The following is a 20,894-nucleotide window of genomic DNA, read 5'->3' on the forward strand; positions in this document are numbered from 1 at the left end:
CCATAATATACACAACCCATATTACTCTATACACTACACACAAACCATAATATACACAATCCATTCTTCACTATATTACACTACACACAACCCATAATATATATAACTCATACTACACTACATGTAACCCTTATTAAACTATACTACATTACACAGTGTATACAACCCATAATGTACACAACCCATACCACTCTATACCACACCACACCACACACACCCTGTACTATACACAACCAGCACAGTGGCTTGGTGGGTAGCACATTTCCCTCTCAGCTCTGGGTGGAGTTCCCATCTTCTGTCTGTGTGGGTTGATTGGTTGACTACACACAACCCATCTTAGAAGCAAAATGAAAATCTATTTTTGGTGGCAATCTAACATTTTAATTACTAGTATGCTCCTTGTGCTGATTGTACATCTCTTATTTTAGCATACAGAGCTGTTCCTGGTTTAGGTCCAGTTCACCTCTGTGGCCTGGTGAAGTCTTACACTCCTGCTCTCTGTACCGTTAGTTCTCTCTCTCTACAGAAGCCTCCTGCCAGACTTAATCCAGGTGTGTGAGAGCGTTTCCCTGCAGAACACCTGGACTCTGGAATGTTCTACCTGACCCCGTTCAAAACACTCCTGCTGAGGATGGATGTTTAGTGGTGGTATGGTAGTGCTTTGTGTTTAAGAAAAGTAGTTTATAAATTGAAATTAGTGTTTTTATTATTATGAACAACTACGTGTATTGTTTCTGTGTGTATGTATCACAAATGAGACAAGTGAGAAAAAATAACTTTATTGAATTTAAAATTGTTATATGGCAGGATGATACATTTGTTGTTAGTAAGTATATGAGCAAATCATTGCCAGTACACATTTCAGTATACTGATTGTTTTTTGCTTTTATACTTTAAAACTAAACTTAAACAGTAGTTTAATACAGTAACTGTACATGATAAAGGACTGGTATATATACATATACAGTATATGTACATATACAGTACATGATAAAGGACTGGTATATATACATATACAGTACATGATATAGGACTGGTATATGTACATATACAGTACATGATAAAGGACTGGTATATGTACATATACAGTACATGATAAAGGACTGGTATATGTACATATACAGTACATGATAAAGGACTGGTATATATTGTGGTGGAAATTCAATGAAACGGGGAGTCAGATGTGGATAATAAGTAAAAAAGGTTTTAATAGAAAAGAAAGATTCCACAGAGTGTGGGGCTCACTACCAAGAGAAGCCCCGAGTCATACAGAGCATTGCTTGATATACAATTCTAACTGTATGCCTTGACCAATCACAGACTTCCTGCCTCTTGTTGCTATGGCTCATAGACCAATCAGCTTTACGCGTTGCTTATCTCTTTCAGGCCGGCTGGTAACAATCTTGCTTGACTGTCATCCCTTAATTGCAGGCAATAAAGCAATGGCAGGCAGTAAAGCAATTGCAGGCAATAAAACGAGAGACATCTTCCTGCTTATCTGATCTACGGTCTCACTCCCTTAAAGTTCTTTGCTTACATAAACATTTTTCCTAGGGAACAGGATACTGCTGAATGTATATGAATCACTGAAGCACATAGTATTTCCTTTACAATATACATATACCTGTACATGATAAAGGACTGGCATATGTACATATACAGTACATGATATAGGACTGGTATATGTACATATACAGTACATGATAAAGGACTGGTATATATACATATACAGTACATGATATAGGACTGGTATATGTACATATACAGTACATGATAAAGGACTGGTATATGTACATATACAGTACATGATATAGGACTGGTATATATACATATACAGTACATGATATAGGACTGGTATATGTACATATACAGTACATGATAAAGGACTGGTATATATACATATACAGTACATGATATAGGACTGGTATATGTACATATACAGTACATGATATAGGACTGGTATATGTACATATACAGTACATGATAAAGGACTGGCATATGTACATATACAGTACATGATAAAGGACTGGCATATGTACATATACAGTACATGATATAGGACTGGTATATGTACATATACAGTACATGATATAGGACTGGTATATGTACATATACAGTACATGATATAGGACTGGTATATATACATATACAGTACATGATATAGGACTGGTATATATACATATACAGTACATGATAAAGGACTGGTATATGTACATATACAGTACATGATAAAGGACTGGCATATATACATATACAGTACATGATATAGGACTGGTATATATACATATACAGTACATGATATAGGACTGGTATATATACATATACAGTACATGATATAGGACTGGTATATGTACATATACAGTACATGATAAAGGACTAGTATATGTACATATACAGTACATGATAAAGGACTGGCATATATACATATACAGTACATGATAAAGGACTGGCATATATACATATACAGTACATGATATAGGACTGGCATATGTACATATACAGTACATGATATAGGACTGGCATATATACATATACAGTACATGATAAAGGACTGGCATATATACATATACAGTACATGATATAGGACTGGTATATATACATATACAGTACATGATATAGGACTGGCATATGTACATATACAGTACATGATAAAGGACTGGTATATGTACATATACAGTACATGATATAAGACTGGTATATATACATATACAGTACATGATATAGGACTGGTATATATACATATACAGTATATGTACATGATAGTGGCAGAATCCTTTACTCAGTATGTACATGTAACAGAGTTCATCACATGTGGTGCTGACCAACACAGAACACTGCAGTCAGAGCGAATGTACACACACACACACACACACACACACACACGCAGGTATTTACAGAAACACACAAAATAAATCATAGTGAAACAAGGGTGTGTAGAGGGGTGTGGTTGGTGTGTGTGGTTAAGGGGAACAGGGTGTGTAGAGGGGTGTGGTTGGTGTGTGTAGTTAAGGGGAACAGGGTGTGTAGAGGGTGTGGTTGTTGTGTGTGGTTAAGGGGAACAGGGTGTGTAGAGGGTGTGGTTGTTGTGGAGAGCTTGTTCACTAGAGATCCAGCGCTGGGGAAGAATCTTGTCAGGTGTCTCCTGGATGTGGGTGTGAAGGATCCTCATTCCTCTCTGTGAGAAACTCCAGGACACATCAGACTGTTTCAGATTCTTTAGGACAGAACAGGACAACACGATCAGATATGAGACACAAAGTCAGCCACACAGACACACAGAGCCTGGAACAGAAATATCAGACACACCATCTCCTCCGCTTTGTCTCCAGCTGTTCCTAGTTTGTCTCCAAGTCTCCTGGTTTGTTGAAGTTCATACTGCAATAATACAACCTGCAGAGAGAAGGAGAAAAACTCCTCAGTGTATTTAGACCTCAACACACACACACTTTCTCTCTCACACACTCACTCACACAGAGACACACACACACTCACAGAGACACACACACACTCACAGAGACACACACACACTCACAGAGACACACACACACACACCTCTCTCTCACACACACACACGTCTATAAATAAACAGTAGTCCAGTAACTCACTCTAGTGTCTCCAGTGTACAGTGTGGATCCTCCAGTAGATCAGAGAGCTTCTCCACTCCTGAGTCTCCTGGTTTATTGTAGCTCAGGTTCAGCTCTCTCAGGTGAGATAAGGGGTTTTTCTTCAGAGCTGAAGCCAGAGCAGCAAAACCTTCCTCTGTAATACTGCAATAAGACAACCTGCAGAGAGAAGGAGAAAAACTACTCAGTGTATTTAGAGCTCAACACACACACACACACTCCCTCACACACACACACCTCTCTCTCTCAGACACACACACACACACACACACCTCTCTCTCAGACACACACACACACACCTCTCTCTCAGACACACGCACACACACCTCTCTCTGACACACGCACCTCTCTCTCAGACATACGCACACACACCTCTCTCAGACATACGCACACACACCTCTCTCTCAGACATACGCACACACACCTCTCTCTCAGACACACACACACACCTCTCTCTCAGACACACACACACACCTCTCTCTCAGACACACACACACACCTCTCTCTCAGACACACACACCTCTCTCTCAGACACACACACACCTCTCAGACACACACACACCTCTCAGACACACACACACCTCTCAGACACACACACACCTCTCACTCAGACACACACACCTCTCTCTCTCAAACACACACACACACACACACCTCGCTCTCTCAGACACACACACACACACCTCTCTCTCAGACACACACACACCTCTCTCTGACACACACACACACACACACCTCTCTCTCTCAGACACACACACACACACCTCTCTCTCAGACACACACACACACACACACACACACACACACACACACACACACACACACACACACACACACACACACACACACCTCTCTCTGACACACACACCTCTCTGACACACACACCTCTCTCTGACAGACACACCTCTCTCTCAGACACACACACCTCTCTCTCAAACACACACACACACACACACACACACACACCTCGCTCTCTCACACACACACACACCTCTCTCTCAGACACACACACACACACACACACCCCTTTCTCTCAGACACACACACACACCCCTTTCTCTCAGACACACATACACACACACACACACACACACAGACGTGCACTCTCTCTCACACACAAACACACACACACACACACACAATCTATAAATTAACAGTAGTCCAGTAACTCACCACAGTTTCTCCAGTGTACAGTGTGGATCCTCCAGTAGATGAGAGAGTTTCTTCACTCCTGAGTCTCCTGGTTCATTGTAGCTCAGGTTCAGCTCTCTCAGGTGTGATGAGGGGTTTTTCTTCAGAGCTGAAGCCAGAGCAGCAAAACCTTCCTCTGTAATACTGCAGTAAGACAATCTGCAGAGAGAAGGAGAAAAACTCCTCAGTGTACTTAGAGCTTAACACACACACCTCTCTCTCTCTCAAACACACACACACTGTCTCACATTCACACAAATACACACGTTCTTGCTGAGACACACATACTCTCTCACACACACACACTCTCCCTCTCTCTCTCCCACACATGTCTATAAATAAACAGTAGTCCAGTAACTCACTCTAGTATCTCCAGTTTACAGTGTGGATCCTCCAGTAGATCAGAGAGCTTCTTCACTCCTGAGTCTCCTGGTTTATTGCTCCTCAGGTTCAGCTCTCTCAGGTGTGATGAGGGGTTTTTCTTCAGAGCTGAAGCCAGAGCAGCAAAACCTTTCTCTGTAATACTGCAGTTATACAACCTGCAGAGAGAAGGAGAAAAACTCCTCAGTGTATTTAGACCTCAACACACACACACACCTCTCTCACTCACACACACACACACACACAGACCTACACACACCTCTCCCTCACTCACACACACACACACACACACACACACACACACACACACACACACACACACACACACACACACTCTCTCTCACACACACATCTATAAATAAACAGTAGTCCAGTAACTCACTCTAGTTTCTCCAGTTTACAGTGTGGATCCTCCAGTAGATCAGAGAGCTTCTTCACTCCTGAGTCTCCTGGTTTATTCCAGCTCAGGTTCAGCTCTCTCAGGTGTGATGAGGGGTTTTTCTTCAGAGCTGAAGCCAGAGCAGCACAACCTTCCTCTCTAATCCTGCAGTTAAACAACCTGCAGAGAGAAGGAGAAAAACTCCTCAGTGTACTTAGAGCTCAACACACACACACACACACACACACACACACACACACACACACACACACACTCACTCACTCACTCACTCACACGTCTATAAATAAACAGTAGTCCAGTAACTCACTCTAGTGTCTCCAGTGTACAGTGTGGATCCTCCAGTAGATCAGAGAGCTTCTCCACTCCTGAGTCTCCTGGTTTATTGTAGCTCAGGTTCAGCTCTCTCAGGTGTGATGAGGGGTTTTTCTTCAGAGCTGAAGCCAGAGCAGCACAACCTTCCTCTGTAATACTGCAGATAGACAACCTGCAGAGAGAAGGAGAAAAACTCCTCAGTGTACTTAGAGCTCAACACACACACACACACACACACACACGCACTCTCTCCCACACACACTCTCTCGCTCCCACACCCACACACACACTCTCCCCCACACACCCCTCACTCTCCCACAAACACATACTCACACACACACACACACACACACACTCCCACACACTCTCCCCCACACGCACACTCTCTCCCGCATGCTCTCTCTCTCCCACACACACACACACACACTCTCGCTCCCACAAACACACTCTCGCTCCCACACCCACACACACACTCTCCCCCAAACACATACTCTCTCACACACACACACTCCCACACACACACATGCGCTCTCCCTCCCACACACACTCCCCGACACGCACTCTCTCTCCCTCACACACACTCCCACACCCCCACATGCACACACTCTCCCCCAAAATGCACACTCTCCCCCACACGCACACACACACACACACTCTCTCCCACACACACACTCTCTCGCTCCCACACCCACACACTCTTGCTCCCATACAAACACACTCTCGCTCCCATACACACACACACACACACACACACACACACGCACTCTCTCGCTCCCACACACACACTCTCTCTCTCTCTCTCTCTCCCACACACACACACTCTCCCCCCCACACGCACACGCTCTCACACACACACAAATCTATAAATAAACAGTAGTCCAGTAACTCACTCTAGTTTCTCCAGTTTACAGTGTGGATCCTCCAGTAGATCAGAGAGCTTCTTCACTCCTGAGTCTGATAGGTGATTGTAGCTCAGGTCCAGCTCTCTCAGGTGTGATGAGGTTTTTTTTTTCAGAGCTGAAGCCAGATCAGCACAACCTTCCTTTGTAATACTGCAGTTAGACAACCTGCAGAGAGAAGGAGAAAAACTCCTCAGTGTACTTAGAGCTCAACACACACACACACACACACACACACACACACACACACACAGACACAGACACACACACGCAATCTCTCTCTCTCACACACACACACACACACACACACACACACACACACTCTCTCCCCCACACGCACACACTCTCCCCCACATGCTCTCTCTCTCCCACATGCTCTCTCTCTCCCACACGCACTCTCTCCCACACGCACTCTCTCGCTCCCACACCCACACTCCCCCACACACCCCTCACTCTCCCACAAACACATACTCTCTCACACATACACACACACACACGCTCTCCCTCCCACACACACACACTCCCCGACACACACACTCTCCCACACACACACACACACGCACTCTCTCCCCCACACGCACACACTCTCCCCCACATGCTCTCTCTCTCCCACACACACTCTCTCGCTCCCACACCCACACTCCCCCACACACCCCTCACTCTCCCACAAACACATACTCTCTCTCACACATACACACACACACGCGCTCTCCCTCCCACACACACACACTCCCCGACACACACACTCTCCCACACACACACACACACGCACGCTCTCTCCCTCACACACACTCCCACACACACTCTCTCCCCCAAAACGCACACTCGCACTCTCTCTCTCTCCCACACACACACACACACGCGCGCACTCTCTCTCCCACACATTCCCACACACTTTCTCTCCCCCACACGCACACACTCTCTCCCGCACTCTCCCCCACATGCTCTCTCTCTCCCACACACACACACACACTCCCACACACACACTCTCTCCCACACACACTCTCTCTCCCACAAACACACTCTCGCTCCCACACCCACACTCCCCCACACACCCCTCACTCTCCCACAAACACATACTCTCTCTCACACACACACACACACACACGCTCTCTCCCTCACACACACTCCCACACACTCTCTCTCCCCCACATGCACACTCTCCCCCAAAACGCACACTCCCCCACACGCACACACACACTCTCCCACACACACACTCTCTCCCACACACACACACTCTCTCGCTCCCACACACACACTCTTGCCCCCCCCACACACACACTCTCCCACACACACTCTCGCTCCCCCACACTCTCTCGCTCCCATACACACTCACACACACTCTCTCTCTCCCACACACACACACACACACACACACACTCTCTCTCCCACACACACACACTCTCCCCCCGACACACACACGCTCTCCCTCCCACACACACACGCTCTCCCTCCCACACACACACACACTCTCGCTCCCACACCCACGCGCATGCTGTCCCACACACACTCTCTCTCCCACACACACACTCACACACACACAAACACTCTCCCACCCACACACACAAACTCTCTCTCCCACACACACACGCTATCCCTCCCACACACTTTCCCCCCCCCACACACACACTCTCTCTCCCACACACACACTCTCTCCCCCACACGCACTCTCTCTCCTGCACACTCCCCCACACACTCTCTCTCCCCCACACACACACACCTCTCACACACACATACACACAGCTCTCTCTCTCCCACCCACACGCTCGCTCCCACACACACCCACACGCTCGCTCCCACACACTCACACTCTCTCCCCCCACCACACACACTCTCGCTCCCACACCCACGCTGTCACACACACACTCTCTCTCCCACACACACACACACGTACTCTCTCTCTTCCATACACACACACACACACGCTCTCCCTCCCACACACGCTCTCCCATACACACACACACTGTCTCTCCCACACACACACACTCTCCCCCACATGCACTCTCTCCCGCACACTCTCCCACACACACACAAACACACTCTCTCTCTCTCCCACACACACACGTACTTTCCCCCACACACACATACGCACTCTCTCCCACCCACACACCCACACTCTCTCTCTTCCACACACACACACACACACACAGACATGCTCTCCCTCCCACACACACACACACTCTCGCTCCCACACACACACTCTCCCGCACTCTCCCCCACACGCACTCTCTCTCTCCCACACACACACACACACCTCTCATACACACACACACACGCTCTCTCCCTCACACACACTCCCACACACTCTCTCTCCCCCACATGCACACTCTCCCCCAAAACGCACACTCCCCCACACGCACACACACACTCTCCCACACACACACTCTCTCCCACACACACACACTCTCTCGCTCCCACACACACACTCTTGCCCCCCCACACACACACTCTCCCACACACACTCTCGCTCCCCCACACTCTCTCGCTCCCATACACACTCACACACACTCTCTCTCTCCCACACACACACACACACACACACACACACTCTCTCTCCCACACACACACACTCTCCCCCCCACACACACACGCTCTCCCTCCCACACACACACGCTCTCCCTCCCACACACACACACACTCTCGCTCCCACACCCACGCGCATGCTGTCCCACACACACTCTCTCTCCCACACACACACTCACACACACACAAACACTCTCCCACCCACACACACAAACTCTCTCTCCCACACACACACGCTATCCCTCCCACACACTTTCCCCCCCCACACACACTCTCTCTCCCACACACACACTCTCTCCCCCACACGCACTCTCTCTCCTGCACACTCCCCCACACACTCTCTCTCCCCCACACACACACACCTCTCACACACACATACACACAGCTCTCTCTCTCCCACCCACACGCTCGCTCCCACACACACCCACACGCTCGCTCCCACACACTCACACTCTCTCCCCCCACCACACACACTCTCGCTCCCACACCCACGCTGTCACACACACACTCTCTCTCCCACACACACACACACGTACTCTCTCTCTTCCATACACACACACACACGCTCTCCCTCCCACACACGCTCTCCCATACACACACACACTGTCTCTCCCACACACACACACACTCTCCCCCACATGCACTCTCTCCCGCACACTCTCCCACACACACACAAACACACTCTCTCTCTCTCCCACACACACACATACTTTCCCCCACACACACATACGCACTCTCTCCCACCCACACACCCACACTCTCTCTCTTCCACACACACACACACACAGACATGCTCTCCCTCCCACACACACACACTCTCGCTCCCACACACACACTCTCCCGCACTCTCCCCCACACGCACTCTCTCTCCCACACACACACACACACCTCTCATACACACACACCTCTCTCACACTCTCCCCCACACGCACTCTCTCTCCCACACACACACACACCTCTCATACACACACAGCTCTCTCACACACACAGCTCTCTCTCTCTCTCTCTCTCTCTCTCACACACACACCCACCCACACAATCTTTCTCCATCACACAGTCTGTGTCTCATGCACACACATCACTACATAGTGAAGAAATGATGACCTCACCTGAGTTTCTCCAGTTTACAGTTTGGACTCTGCAGTCCAGTACAGAGTTTCTTCACTCCTGAATCACACAGTTTATTGTTACTCAGGTCCAGCTCTGTCAGACGGGAGTTTGAGGTGAGAACTGAGGCCAGAACCTCACAGCTTTTCTCTGTGAGATTACACTTCCTCAACCTGGAAGACAAATGATGAATCATAACACTGCCATCTCTTGCACACATCACCATTACTTGATTTAGTGCTGGTTATATTTTCTACATAACACAAGTTAGTTAACATATATGTACATAATATACGTGGGTGTGCATAACACATATACACAACATATATGTATATAAATAATCCACTACAATATTCCACTCATCATCAGAACTGTGTATTTGATATTAATCAGACTTCATATGATCGCTACATTTTGCTTACTGCTCAGCTACCTTGTCCAACTGCACCAGGTTTGCAACATCTTGCCAGTGAAAACCTGTTGCTTCCTAAAGGCTGGACTGCTATGCGGTCTAGGTCAGGTCTGCTAGGTGGTCTGAGTGTGGGTCAGGCCTGCTAGGTGGTCTGAGTGTGGGTCAGGCCTGCTAGGTGGTCTGAGTGTGGGTCTGGCCTGCTAGGTGGTCTGTGTGTGGGTCAGGCCTGCTAGGCGGGCCAGTCTACACGAACACCTTCACCTTCACCCCGAATTCATTACAAGCATTCACAAAAATGAAGAACCACCATGTAGGGGAAAATCAGACCCTTGTAGTCCATAAAGACACCAACACCCAACCCAACACTCTGTCTGTCTGTTTGAACTGTATCATTAATACAATCCATGTTGATGTCAAAGAATATGAAATCAATTAACACATTTCTAAAATGCCTAATTTTTCTGCACATACAAGCTTTCCTAGTATCATTCTTATGGATCTGTCTAAACACATTTAAAAATCCTTGCACACAGCATGTCAAAAATGAAAAGCAAATGTTCAAAACCTTAAATACAGAATAAAATCTCATTAAAACCTAATGCTAAAAAAACCTTAAATGCAGTATCAAACATCTACTTCTGCAACATCATGCACTGTAAAGCTATACTGAGACAGATGACAAGCATTTCTGAATGAACAGATCATTGTAACACTGAGAAACAGCCGATGTAAGTTGTATAACATACACGAACCACAGCTGATCTCCATCAGGGACAAAGTCACTTACTGAAGTACCGACTTACTGTCAGTGACACAGACTCATTAAAGGGGCTTGATAGAGTCAGTGTGGGTACACAACAACACACAGGAGCAGAGAGAGAGAGAGAGAGAGAGAGAGAGAGAGAGAGGGAGAGGGGGAGTGAAAGAAAGAGAGGGAGAGGCAGAGAGAGAGGGAGAGAGAGAGAAAGAAAGGGGGAGAGAGAGAGGGAGGGAGAGAAAGAAAGGGAGAGAGAGAGAGGGAGGGAGAGAGAGGGAGGGAGAAAGAAAGGGAGAGAGAGGGAGAGAGAGAGTGAAGGAGGGGGAGGGAGAGAGAAAGAAAGGGAGAGAGAGGGAGGGAGAGAGGGAGAGAGAGAGAGAAAAAGGGAGGGAGGGAGAGGGAGAGAGAGAAAGAAAGGGAGAGAGAGAGGGAGGGAGAGGGAGAGAGAGAGAGAGAGAGAGAGAGAGAGAGAGGGAGAGAGAGAAACAGAGAGAGGGAGAGAAAGAAAGGGAGAGAGAGAGGGAGGGAGGGAGGGGGAGGGAGAGAGAGAAAGAAAGGGAGAGAGAGGAAGGGAGAAAGAAAGGGAGAGAGAGAGGGAGAGAGAGAGAGTGAGGGAGGGAGAGGGAGAGAGAGGGAGAGAGAAAGAAAGGGAGAGAGAGGGAGGGAGGGAGAGAGAGAGGGAGAGGGGGAGGGAGTGAGAGAGGGAGAGGGAGGGAGGGGGAGGGAGAGAGAGGGAGGAAGGGGGAGGGAGAGAGAGAGAGAGAGGGAGGTAGAGGGAGGCAGGGAGGGAGTGTGAGTATAACAGACAGCGCGTTAAACGAGAGAGAGAGTAAAAGAGTGAAAAGCTTGATGGAATTTGAGGGAGGAGCTCGATCATCTCTGCTAGTCTGCTGGTAATATGTGAAGGTGGATGATAATCATCTACATTTACTTACTACATACAGTCACAGAGTTTTGATTAATTTGTACTTTTCTGGGCATCTCTAATGATAATCTCCTGTCTTCAAGCTTTTATAGAAATGTCTCTTTTCAGTACCTGCATAGAAACCATCTGACCATCCCAGACCACAACTGAGCTTTTAAAGTTCATGTATGAAAGCCCAACACTGCTAACTAAACAGTATAGATGCATTACAATACTGCTATAGATGCATTATAATCGTGTTATAGATGCATTACAATAGTGCTATAGATGCATTACAATAGTGGTATAGATGCATTACAATAGTGCTATAGATGCATTACAATAGTGCTATAGATGCATTACAATAGTGGTATAGATGCATTACAATAGTGCTATAGATGCATTACAATGGTGCTATAGATGCATTACAATAGTGGTATAGATGCATTACAATAGTGGTATAGATGCATTACAATGGTGCTATAGATGCATTACAATGGTGGTGTAGATGTTACCCAAATATTGTTAAACAGCACTCAGGTATGAAATAATAGTTTGTTGTAGCTACACAGTGCAGACTTGGGAATACATGTTCTGCAGAAAGAGTTATAAATTGTATAAATTATGCTGTGATTTTTCAACGTGGGTAGTGACTGACCACGAGAACAAAATGGTGCCCAAAACAGTTTACGTTTTTATCCACAAACACTCAGATAAAAATCAAGCATGCCATCAATTTTAAAAGATTTAAATGAATAACAGACAAAAGTGGAAACCAGTTAGACAGTTAGAACATTAATATGACAGATATTTAAATATTACATATTTAAATATTTAACCATCTAATATTAATGTTAGCTATTTAAATGTTAGCTATTTAAATGTTAGCTATTTAAATGTTAGCTATTTAAATGTTAGCTATTTAAATGTTAGTTAGATATTTAATATTAGTTAGATATTTAAATGTTAGCTATTTAAATGTTAGCTATTTAAATGTTAGCTATTTAAATGTTAGTTAGATATTTAATATTAGTTAGATATTTAAATGTTAGATATTTAATATTAGATGGTTAAATATTTAATGTTAGATATTTAATATTAGATGGTTAGATATTTAATGTTAGTTAGATATTTAATATTAGATGTTTCGATATTTAATGTTAGATATTTAACATTTGACTTAAGTATTTGTGGAGCATCAGACAGACGTGTGATCAGGTTTGTTTCAGACACTGTCAGTCAAATGTAAGAGCAGCAGGTACCGTACGACACCTGTCAAAACAGGTGAGACGCTTTACTTAGTCTGGTCATGTGACACACCTGTTCTTAACCCAGAGTTTAGATGTGCTGTGCTCTGGAGACTGGACACAAAAGTTGAAACTGGTGTGTGTGTGTGTGTGTGTGTGTGTGTGTGTGTGTGTGTGTGTGTGTGTGTGTGTGTGTGTGTGTGAGAGAACTGACTGTAAAAGTTGAGTTTGTTTGTAAAGCATCATTGAGTTTCAGAAAGGTGCTTTATAACTGTAAATAATAATAATGATACAATATCTTTCTGTCATGTGGTTTCTATAGAAACAGGATTGATTACTCTGGTGGTTTCTATAGAAACAGGATTGATTACTCTACAACCTCCCAGCTGCCACAGAACGCTCCTCTTCCCACTGTTCACGTGGTACGTCCCGCCGTGTGCAGTGGGAGTTCACACACACTCATTTGTAACCACGCCCATGTTTAACACACCTGCACCTGGTTTCATGTCATTGTGTTTGTATGTATTTAAACCTCTGCTGGTGTTTGCATCCTTGCTGGTCTTTAATGGTGATCCTGTTCACGTTCGTGATGCACGTTATGTTTGTGAGCTGCGTCTGCCTCTGCCCGTGTTCACCCTGCCTGATCCATGTGAGTGTCACTGTGTTAGTCATTCGTGTTTGTCTAATAAACGTGTCTACGTCGAGGGAGTGTGTGTGTCCTGCTCCTCACGCTGTGGCACTCGCGCTGTTACAGTGGCACGTGTTTCATTTGTTGGATAGTTTATGTGGCTACACAGTGTTTAACGCTGACTGAGTTTGGTTTTGTGGCTCTTGTTTACAGTCTTAAATGGAAAATGAAAGTAAAACCTCATTTAAAAACAAAAAACTTGTGTTCATCCAGTCACTTCTGATGTTTTCCTGCTGGTTAATTAATATGGTCTTTCTCCACAGCTGTTATATATGACACAGAAATCATTTCTTTTAACAACTGAATACATTATCATTCTCTATCTTACATACCCTGTAGAATCACTAAATATCATCTCTACAAATCCAGCCTGAATGGAGGACTGGCTGCTGAGTATTAAACACTTCTACTCTCCATCACATCAAGCTGGTCATCTTCTCCTTAAACCTGGGGGTGCTTCTCTTGCCCTGTGGAAAGACTCTGGCCTACATTCAACTGCTTCTTTATACTCAGAAGGAACATTGGCTTCCTTTCAGCAGCTAACAGAGCAGGAGAACTTGCCTCCAAGTCACATGTTCAGACATCTGCAGTCAGACGCTACGTAAATTCACATCTGGGTAACATCTGCAGTTCCCAGTGGACTACATTCCACAGAATCCTGTCAGAGACTCCGTAGAAACACACCGACCTGACTGTGCTGCGGCAAAACCAGACCAAGCTACTGGTGGATTTCTTATCTGTCCAATGCTTTTCAAAGCTTCAAAACTCCTGCTATGAGACTATTCAGAATACATGAGAAAGGGAACTGAATATGCAAATATCTAATTATATACGAGATGGCAGTCTTGCTCACATTCACAGTCGCTCTGTCAATACAAAATACTGTCTAATGCAGTTTAAATACACTAAACCAGTTTAAAGACCTACACAGACTGCACTATTCCAGAGTGAAATTACATGGTCTATTTCCAGACGTCGTCTCTGTGTGAGAAGCGTCAGTGAAATGAAGACACACCATCACATTCCTACAGTCTGTCCCAAACTTCACCATTTCTGGATCCGACATTCTAGAGGCAAGTGTGGAGCCTGACACAGTCCTGATAATACTGGAATATCTGACACAGTCCTGATAATACTGAAATATCTGAAACTGTCCTAAGACTGAAGTCAGCTCAGCAACGTCTCATTTGCTGTGGTCTAATTATTGCTAATAGATTATTCTATAACTATGGAAGATGGCAGAATTACCTTTACTTAGACTGTGGATTACAGAACAACAAGTTCTCTACACCTGGAGAGAATTACGTATATGCTGAAGGAAAAATAATCCATTTGGAAAAGTCTGGAACACACTAATCTCTGATCTCAAACAAGACTGTGATGGTGTAGAGGACCATTCAGGTGCTTCATCAGTGACTAGTTGGAGCTCACAGGGAAGGTCTGGGATAGGTTAGGATCACTATTATACTTCAGTGATTAGGTGGAGCTCACAGCGAAGATCTGGGATGGGTTAGGATCACTATTATACTTCAGTGACTAGTTGGAGCTCACAAGGAAGGTCTGGGATGGGTTTGGATCACGATTATACTTCAGTGATTAGGTGGAGCTCACAGCGAAGATCTGGGATGGGTTAGGATCACTATTATACTTCAGTGACTAGGTGGAGCTCACAAGGAAGATCTGGGATGGGTTTGGATCACGATTATACTTCAGTGACTAGGTGGAGCTCACAGGGAAGGTCTGGGATGGGTTAGAATCACTATTATACTTCATCAGTGAGTAGGTGGAGCTCACAGGGAAGGTCTGGGATGGGTTAGGATCACTATTATACTTCATCAGTGAGTAGGTGGAGCTCACAGGGAAGGTCTGGGATGGGTTAGGATCACTATTATACTTCATCAGGGACTAGGTGGAGCTCACAGGGAAGATCTGGGATGGGTTAGGATCACTCGACTTTAGGTTTAGTCTTTCTTCACTATATATAAACAAATGAGGTTCATCCACATATAAATGCAGGTGTAAATGCACGCAGACACATTTCAAATGGATTTAAATCTGATTAATCAAACCACACCAGGATCCATTTTATCCAGATGTTACACAAGAGTAAAACAGTCTCACTAAACTCACACATGGGGTGTCATCGAGTCGGCATAATAAATGGAGGTCAAAGGTCATGCGACTGTAGACTGTCCAGTAAACTGCACTATTCATATTACATTAGCTTGTGTATGGTTGCCATGGACTTGTATAAGCTTAGTGTGGAGTGGATGGGAGTCACAGCACCCAGGATGAGTAATCCTCAGCAGGCCTCTCTTAGGTTCAGTGGGAGGGTTTAAACAGCCAAGAGGCAAGTCTGGATTTAACAGATGTATTAAGAAACAATAGCAACTGTACAATAAATAGTCAGTCCCTTCTAACTGCAGTCTCCCTAATGTTCATATGAGTGTGTACGTGTGTGTGTGTGTGTGTGTGTGTGTGTGTGTGTGTGTGTGTGCAATCATCCATCTCTGTCTCTTTCCTAAGACTCCTGTGGTCTATGGAGCTAGATGGTGCAGGTCAACTAGTCCACAGCTTCACTGACTCACCGTATCTCTCTTGACAACTGGATGTGAACACAAATTCGAGTCTCCCAAACGCAATCGGGGATAAACACAGTAAAGGCTGTATACCACTGAAACATACGCTAACCCTGGGGAAGAGCCCCAAGCACTCTCTGATTCTAACTTTATGCGCTTCGCTATAAAACAACTCTTTGGCACATAATCACCGAGGGGAGAATAAAATGACAACGTGGTGAGAAACTTTCCCCCACTGACCAGTGGAGGCACCGTCACTAAACGTAACCCTCCCATGAGAGCTGTAGGTGGGTTACACTTAGTTTACACTTCAATCACTGATGACAAAACAATGTAGAATTTATTAATCAACAATACTGTCCTCTGCAATCCATAAAGGTGTAATAAACACTATAGGACTACTGTAGGACCCTCCATCTCTACATAACAGAGCTATAAGGGACACACACACACACACACACACACACACACACACACACACACACACACACACACACAGTTAAAGCACTAATAGAGCCTGTAATGAAAATACTCACTGTGCTTTTCTGCATGATTTGACCACTTTCTGGAGCTTCAGAAAACCTTCCTCTGATCGGTCATATTTGTTCAGGACAAACTCCTTCAGATCCTCTTCTGAAGTAAGTAGAGTGTGTTCCACATATGCCCACTGAGCATCAGTGAAGTTCATCCCATGGAGACGATCTTCAGCTCCTCTCTTCATGCACAAGTCAGCTGTTCACACAAGACAGAAGGATCATAAAGTTCATTCACACAGTGGAAGTACAGATTCTCTCTGATCTGCATTCACACAAACACAAACACACACACACACACACACACACACACACACACACACACACACACACACACACACACACACAGAGGTGATGAGGGGTGACGGGGTTAATTATCTACACACACTAACACTGAAGTTCTTATATAAGGAACCACACTGTCTCTACCACTGGAGTTCTTATATAAGGAACCACATTGTCTCTACCACTGGAGTTCTTATATAAGGAACCACACTGTCTCTACCACTGGAGTTCTTATATAAGGAACCACACTGTCTCTACCACTGGAGTTCTTATATAAGGAACCACACTGTCTCTACCACTGGAGTGTTTAATAGTTTGTTTATATACTTAATAGTGTGGGTTAATTGACTATACTTTTAATGATATAGTGTTTAATAGTTTGTTTATATACTTAATAGTGTGGGATAATTGACTATACGTTTAATGATATAGTGTTTAATAGTTTGTTTATATACTTAATAGTGTGGGTTAATTGACTATACTTTTAATGATGTAGTGTTTAATAGTTTATTTATATTCTTAATAGTGTGGGTTAATGACTATACTTTTAATGATGTAGTGTTTAATAGTTTGTTTATATACTTAATAGTGTGGGTTAATTGACTATACCTTTAATGATATATTGTTTTAATAGTTTGTTTATATACTTAATAGTGTAGATTAATTGACTATACTTTTAATGATATAATGTTTAATAGTTTGTTTATATACTTAATAGTGTGGGTTAATTGACTATACTTTTAATGATATAGTGTTTAATAGTTTGTTTATATACTTAATAGTGTGGGTTAATTGACTATACCTTTAATGATATATTGTTTTAATAGTTTGTTTATATACTTAATAGTGTAGATTAATTGACTATACTTTTAATGATATAATGTTTAATAGTTTGTTTATATACTTAATAGTGTGGGTTAATTGACTATACTTTTAATGATGTAGTGTTTAATAGTTTGTTTATATACTTAATAGTGTGGGTTAATTGACTATACTTTTAATGATGTAGTGTTTAATAGTTTATTTATATTCTTAATAGTGTGGGTTAATGACTATACTTTTAATGATGTAGTGTTTAATAGTTTGTTTATATACTTAATAGTGTGGGTTAATTGACTATACCTTTAATGATATATTGTTTTAATAGTTTGTTTATATACTTAATAGTGTGGGCTAATTGACTATACTTTTAATGATGTAGTGTTTAATAGTTTGTTTATATACTTAATAGTGTGGGTTAATTGACTATACTTTTAATGATGTAGTGTTTAATAGTTTGTTTATATACTTAATAGTGTGGGTTAATTGACTATACTTTTAATGATGTAGTGTTTAATAGTTTATTTATATTCTTAATAGTGTGGGTTAATGACTATACTTTTAATGACGTAGTGTTTAATATTTTGTTTATATACTTAATAATGTGGTTTAATTGACTATACTTTTAATGATATAGTGTTTAATAGTTTGTTTATATACTTAATAGTGTGGGATAATTGACTATACGTTTAATGATATAGTGTTTAATAGTTTGTTTATATACTTAATAGTGTGGGTTAATTGACTATACTTTTAATGATGTAGTGTTTAATAGTTTATTTATATACTTAATAGTGTGGGATAATTGACTATACGTTTAATGATATAGTGTTTAATATTTTGTTTATATACTTAATAATGTGGTTTAATTGACTATACTTTTAATGATACAGTGTTTAGTAGAGTGTTTATGTATTTAACAGTGTGGGTTAATTGACTATACTTTTAATGATATAGTGTTTAATAGTTTGTTTATATACTTAACAGTGTGGGTTAATTGACTTTCCCCAACCTTTCATTCCTTCTTACCTGTACTTTGTGTCCCAGGTGTCTGTCTCCTCCAGCAGAGCTCATATCTAATCGTCAGACATGAGGCAGGATAGTTGAGTTGTTGCTTCTAGTTATTACACTTCATAAAGTTACTAATACTGTGAGTAACTAACATATTGATATGAACTACTGTATGCAAGCTTAATACAATCCTTACCATCTATGAAGTCAGAAAAGCTCTCTTGCTGTATGCAGTCACAATTGAAGTATACTGAATAATTATTGGTAAATACTGATGTGGAAATAACAAGAAATGAAGAGCATATAAAAACAAAATAAAAAACAAATCCAAATCATTCAAGAAAACAATAAAAAAGACTTTCAGGACTGTGAGGGCAGTGGTAGCTCAGTGGTTAAGGTACTTGAATAAAAATTGGTTAAGGTACTTTTGGATAAAAGCATTGGCTAAATAACATAAATGTAAATGTGGGACTGGTGGGGTATTAAATGATCATGCATAGTGTAGCGTACGAGTAAACAAACCATCCGCTGTCCCTCATTCTCCCGCATTTCCCCCTTCAACAAATCACCGATGATTAAAGGCATGTGGGTGTGGCAGGTCATGTGACTGCGCCTGCCTTAGGTTGTCCTGTACTCAGGCCAGGATCTTACCTGTCATTGGCTGTCCAGCCTACCTAGGGACCATCCCCACACATTCTCAGTCATCTCCTATGCACCAGGAGCTGATGCCATATAGGTGACACAGCAGGTCGGGATATTAAAGCTTTTATTACGAAACTTCTTAAAACAAAAATAGCTTACCTATCTGCTGAGTTGCCAACTATTTATAACACACATCACCCCTGGTGATGAAGTCTGGGAATCAAACAAGTACCAGCCTCCAGCCAACCAACTTTATCATCAAGTATCTCAAATGGATCATTATTTCGAAAGTGGGAATAAGGAGCAGCATATGCTCGATGATAAACTAAAGCTATAATCTCACCTTCAATCTAAAGTTTGTTACCTAACCCCAGTTAACACCATCCAGATGTGTCAGTTTGTGTCTCACATGTGGCAGTAATTTCCCAAGGTAATGAGTTGGAGGTGGTTAACTGTGGATATCCAGTATACATTTGGGATGAAACAGATTTATCAGCAGCCCTTACAATTGTAATGGGCCAGGCAAAAAATTTGACGCTTGCGGATGAAAGACAGGTGAAAGCTTTTATTGTAGTTCCACG

At 43.3% G+C, this 20,894-nt stretch overlaps 1 protein-coding gene and 1 long non-coding RNA gene across 8 annotated transcripts in view; both read right to left on the minus strand.

Moving 5' to 3' along the window:
* LOC118240669 (ribonuclease inhibitor-like) overlaps positions 1-17,771 on the minus strand; it is an 82,536-nt gene extending 64,765 nt beyond the window's left edge. For 4 of the 7 annotated variants that reach the window (XM_081704112.1, XM_081704117.1, XM_081704114.1 and 1 more), the window contains exons 1-8: positions 17,560-17,771; positions 10,439-10,609; positions 6,798-6,974; positions 5,903-6,079; positions 5,578-5,754; positions 5,177-5,353; positions 4,797-4,973; positions 3,606-3,782 (exon numbers count right to left, since the gene is read on the minus strand). In XM_081704112.1, the coding sequence (XP_081560238.1) occupies positions 3,606-3,782; positions 4,797-4,973; positions 5,177-5,353; positions 5,578-5,754; positions 5,903-6,079; positions 6,798-6,974; positions 10,439-10,609; positions 17,560-17,744 (1,418 nt within the window). In that variant the 5' untranslated portion in view covers positions 17,745-17,771. The remainder of the gene's footprint in view (positions 1-3,605; positions 3,783-4,796; positions 4,974-5,176; positions 5,354-5,577; positions 5,755-5,902; positions 6,080-6,797; positions 6,975-10,438; positions 10,610-17,559) is intronic. The other 3 variants (XM_081704116.1, XM_081704109.1, XM_081704111.1) reach the window with 2 other exon arrangements.
* Positions 2,858-3,438, minus strand: LOC118240540 (uncharacterized). The gene is made up of 2 exons (XR_014119027.1): positions 3,307-3,438; positions 2,858-3,214 (listed from the first exon to the last, which is right to left on the minus strand). It is a non-coding gene; the product is annotated as an uncharacterized LOC118240540 (long non-coding RNA).
* Positions 17,772-20,894: the final 3,123 nt, after the last annotated feature.

Source organism: Electrophorus electricus, chromosome 21 (assembly GCF_041902795.1).
Source record: "Electrophorus electricus isolate QZ-2024a chromosome 21, ASM4190279v1, whole genome shotgun sequence".
NCBI classification, from domain to species: Eukaryota; Metazoa; Chordata; class Actinopteri; order Gymnotiformes; family Gymnotidae; genus Electrophorus; species Electrophorus electricus.